We start from the raw sequence: 4,663 nt of genomic DNA on the forward strand, positions 1-4,663 counted from the left end.
CGTCATATTCAACGGGGAATTTGTAGCGGACGTTAAGACCGACGTGAAGAGTATCGCTACGCGGAACGAACAGCTTCTCCCAGGGTCCGATCTGAGCGAGTGGTACGATAAGCACGTGCGCGACGCGATTCTAACGCGGTTGGAAGAATTTCAGGAACGCGACAATGGATGGGCGTTGTCGCGAATATTGAACCTAATCGTGAACGTGAACAAGTGTAATCCCATGCGCGTGGGATGTTGGATGAAAATACCGCTGGGTATAAGACTTAAAAAAGCGGTGGTCAACGTGCCGTCGGAGAACGACACGTGTTTCGCGCGCGCGGTGGTCGCGGCTCTGTACCCCGTCAAGCGCAACGCGGAACGACACGGCTCGTATCCCGATTACGCGACGGTGCTGAATCTCGACGGGATCAATTTTTCCATAGATCTAAAAAAAATCGGAAAATTCGAACGTCAGAACGATGTATCGATCAACGTGTTTACAACTCGGGAAGGAATTGAAAAGAAAGCTAAGTTCGGCCGGGGCGCCGACCACAACTCGATCGTGCCTCTGCGGTTGACCGACGATAAGCGGGACAGGCACGTAAATCTGCTGTATCTGCGCGATACGCTGCGCGGCGTCAACAGGGGCCATTTCGCCTGGATAAAGAATCTGTCGCGATTGGTGAATTCGCAATTGACCGCGAAACGGTGCGCGAAGCACGTTTGCGATCGGTAGGTAAAAGAAATGAGTAGGGAGGATATAGGTACTCTTGCCCCAGGGATCTCGCTTGCGGTTACGCGGCGTCAGGGGGGGCTTCGCTGCCGCGAAGGGAGCGCCGTAAGCGGTGGGCGCGGGGGTCGAGGGACGGTGTAAAGGGTCATCGGAGGGCGGGCTATGCGGGGGGAAGCGAAAACTGGGCGAGAGGAGGTGCGCGACGCGAGGGGAACATTTGACGGAAGGTTGGGTGCGGCAGGGCCGCCAACGGGGGTTCGGCGCGGGGCAGGGCCGCCAACGGGGTTCGTTGCGGGGATTTGGGCATTTTCCGAGAGGGCGCTCGGAGCGGCGCTTGCGCCGTTATCGACGGCGGTTTTGGGAGAATTGCGGGTCAATATCTTTTTTTTTTTTTTTTATCGTCGGTCGCGCGCGCGTTCGGGCGCGTCCGAACTCGTTCGAACTCGTTCGAGGTTGCTCGTCTGGACGTTTTGGGGGTGGAGGGGAGAACGACGCGTTCTAGATGGTTCGTTTCGCGGGGGGGTGTCGCGCGCCCGTCTTCGTCGTCGTCGTCGTCGTCGTTTGTTTTGTTTTTTTAACTCTCGGTCCGAAGGTCGTTTCGATCCGCGTCGCAACGGGCAGCACGTGGTTTTCCCGACTCATCGGGATCGATGGAGATGACTCATCGTCTCGTCGTTCGATCGACGCGTGACAATTTTTTCGACGCGCGTTCAAACTCGGCGTCGCGGTCGCCCTCGTCGTTTCCTAATTTGGTCTCGTCTCGCGGTTTTCTCGCCCATCTCCGACGCGACGCGTCGAGAGATCGAGCGAGACGACTCGTCTCTTCGTTCGCGACAATTTTCATTCACCTCGCGTTCGACCTGTAATTCGCGATTCGCGATAATTTATGTAACGCGCGTTCGAACTCGGCGTCACGATCGCCGCGGAGATGGGTATACGGATTTGGAAAAAAAGGGGAAACAGAAAGAGAGAGCGCACAGATGAGATACGCATAATTTTTTTTATTCAAAAAATAATACAAGCGCGTTTACATTGTTTCGCTCGCGCGAATATATGCATTTCGTAGACGCGACATCGTTATAAAGATTCGAAACAGAGCGCGGCTATCTCGCAGTCGACGATGTTGTCAGGATCGAAGAAATCGCTCTTCAGTATCGCAGTCTGAATCAAAGTTTCCATTTTCATCGCGGCGGCGGCTATCTCCGAATAGCGCAAAAACTTAGCGTCGACCTCCTCGGTCGCCGCGCTCAGCGCATGAATGACGCGATCCACGCAAAATTGGAGATCGTACAGCTTGAGCAGGGTTGTGCGCACCATCGCCACGCGAGCCAGGTTGAGTAGCTCCATACGTACGATCGGCCCGTTGTTGATCACTCCGAATCGCATTGTCATCCCTCCGATCGACATCGGCGAGGGGGGATGAGTTACGTCGGAGAGAGCGCGTTCCATGCACGACAATACGTCGCGTTTGCGTTCGATCAGTCCTTTCCGCATGTCTAGAGAGATTTCCCTTCCTTGTTTGTCCCCCAGGGCGATATCCACGTACGAAGGCGTGGTATGAATACTGTACCACGGTGACTTAATCGTGATACCTATGGCTATGTACTTGTAGCCAGTCGTCGTCAGCAGATAACGCGTCGTCAGGATGCGCACAGGGGGCAATTTGACGGGAAAGTTGGAACAAAACTCCTGATGATGATGACGACGACGATCGTCCTCGACGGGCGCGTCGGTTGGAGGATGAAAGCTGCAACGCGATTCCTGGCGACGAGGAAGATAATGGCGATCGTCCATCGAACTGATCCTCCGCCTTTTATTGCCGTTGCCGTTCGCCTCCGAATCCGCCGTCTCCGTAGGAGAAATACTCCTCGGCGCGGGTCGATCGGCCAACGTCGAGAACATTTCGCGCCGCGGTAACCGTTCCTTTCTGATTTTTTTTCCGACGCGTCGTATTCGGCCGACGACGCGACACTGATGCCTTGGAAGGGACACGTCGGTATAAGTAGGAAAGATCTGACTTATATCGCGCGTGGCGCGGTGTGAGAAATTTGCGCGGTAGTCTACTTCCTTCGGCGGATGCGGAAATCGGAGAGCCGAACTCCGGTGTCGTCATCGTGCCAATAATCGCTCGCCGACGTTAGCGAGTTATCGTTGAGGCGTATGATTCGATCGAGGAGATCGCGCAACTGCTGCAGCAGTTCGGCCTTAGGGCAGACGATATTCAGTATCCGCAGATCGAATTTACCGGCCGACGAGACGGTCCTCGTAAATTCGTTGAATTTGTAGAACTGCGCCCGAGTGATGAAGTACAGATTGCCGTCGATGTAGCGGAATATCGACGTCACGCCTTTCGGTATTCCGGGAAACGTCGCCTCGAGGGGCGTAAATTTGGCGACTTTCTTGTTCTTGTCGCATTCGTCTATCTCGCCCACCGCGTTACCGTTGAACACCACGTAGGAACGTCCTCTGTGGGTGTTCACCGCTCCGTTGATCAGCGCGTTTTCGGGAAATCCGAGTTCTTGCAGGGTCTTCGGCCAACCTGGCCGCAAACTAAATTCCGGATATTGAACCAAGTATACCAAATTATCTACGAACACCATGAGATCGCCGGACGGGGATTGATAGGCAGCGGTCACGCGCGTGTAATTGTCGTGAAGAAAGCTCATGTAATTCGAGAGGGCTAAAGATCCGTTCTACGTCCTACCGTCCAGATCGACCGACCAAACGTAACGTTTGTACGAGATGTACATTCGATTTTCCAAAATCAATATCCCGTTCACGCGATCGAGGTTGCACAGGTCCGGCGACGGCGGCGGCGGCGGCGCTGGCGTCCGACGCGGCGGATCGTTCGGAATTTTTTCACCGTACAAACGTTGAATGTCGGTGATGTCGTTTTTTTTGGTCGAGCTTCACCGGATACTGCTGGTCCGGCTGTATCGCGAACATCACCGATGTTTTGCGCCTGTTGTGCGCCAATCCGAGGGAGTGGCCGATCTCGTGCGTCAGCGTGTAATGCAGGGAAAACTTATCCGCGGGATGTTTGTTGACGTAAATGTGCCACGGCTCGTCCCCGTCGACGTGCACCTCGGAAACGAATCCCGCTTGGTCCGTCGGGAGAGACGCGTGGGCGAGCACGTTGCCGGGGCCGTCGAATTTGACCGAGCATAATGCTCCGTTTACCTCGGCGTTCGTGTTATAGTGTAGTAGGCGTCGCCAAGATATTATAATGTCGGCATTCGGCGTTTCGGAGCGTTCGAACGTCAATGCCGAATGCTGCGACCACAGGTCGAACGCGGCCTGCGCCGTGCTCAGCTCGGTTTCGTCGGCTAAGTGAAAATGCCACGTCAGGTGCGTCTTCGGCCATTTGGACAGGCTCGCTTTCGTTCCGTGCTTTAGGATATCTCGGAAACCGCATTGCGGTTTACTCATGAATTGCAGCGTTTTGTTGTTGGGCGTTCCGTCGCCGGGTAAATCGTAGTAATTCTGAAAATCCTTGAAGGCTTTGCGAAAAACGTCGTTTCGTCTCTGAGCCGGAATCGCAACCACGTTTTTGGACAGATATCCGTATTTCTGCAGGTATTTGAACGTGAACGCGTAATTGTCGTCCGTAATTGTGGAATTGATGCACGCCGCGGCGTTAAAACACGCGGTTAACGCGATTATGTACGCGAGCCGCATCGTCGAGAGCGAGAGAGAGACGGTGAAACCGCGATGACGGCGCGTCGCAGTTTGAGCGCGATCTCGACGAGCGCTCCGAATGCGAACGTTTACGCGATGACGCTCGTTAGCGACAACGCGGATAAGTGGCGGCGCGGCGGGGGGTCTCGGGCGTGAAAAAAAATGCGTCAAAGATCCCGACGGATGAGTCGGCCCGATAAGGAAAAATGCATTAATTATTTTTCTCGATGCGTATTTTCCATCGATTTATATTTTCCTCACGCAATAAAA

General features: G+C 54.4%; 2 protein-coding genes across 2 annotated transcripts; both read right to left on the reverse strand.

The window, feature by feature from the left end:
* Positions 1-2,775: 2,775 nt before the first annotated feature.
* Positions 2,776-3,381, reverse strand: LOC112457985 (matrix metalloproteinase-2-like). The gene has a single exon (XM_025021335.1). The coding sequence runs from the start codon at positions 3,379-3,381 to the stop codon at positions 2,776-2,778; it is 606 nt and encodes a 201-aa protein (XP_024877103.1).
* A 193-nt stretch (positions 3,382-3,574) lies between these two features.
* LOC112457987 (interstitial collagenase-like) lies at positions 3,575-4,393 on the reverse strand. Its single transcript, XM_025021336.1, has one exon. It carries the CDS (start codon positions 4,391-4,393, stop codon positions 3,575-3,577), a length of 819 nt encoding a protein of 272 aa, XP_024877104.1.
* Positions 4,394-4,663: the final 270 nt, after the last annotated feature.

This window comes from Temnothorax curvispinosus, unplaced genomic scaffold, assembly GCF_003070985.1.
Source record: "Temnothorax curvispinosus isolate PA1 unplaced genomic scaffold, ASM307098v1 QBEX01008579.1, whole genome shotgun sequence".
Taxonomy (NCBI): domain Eukaryota; kingdom Metazoa; phylum Arthropoda; class Insecta; order Hymenoptera; family Formicidae; genus Temnothorax; species Temnothorax curvispinosus.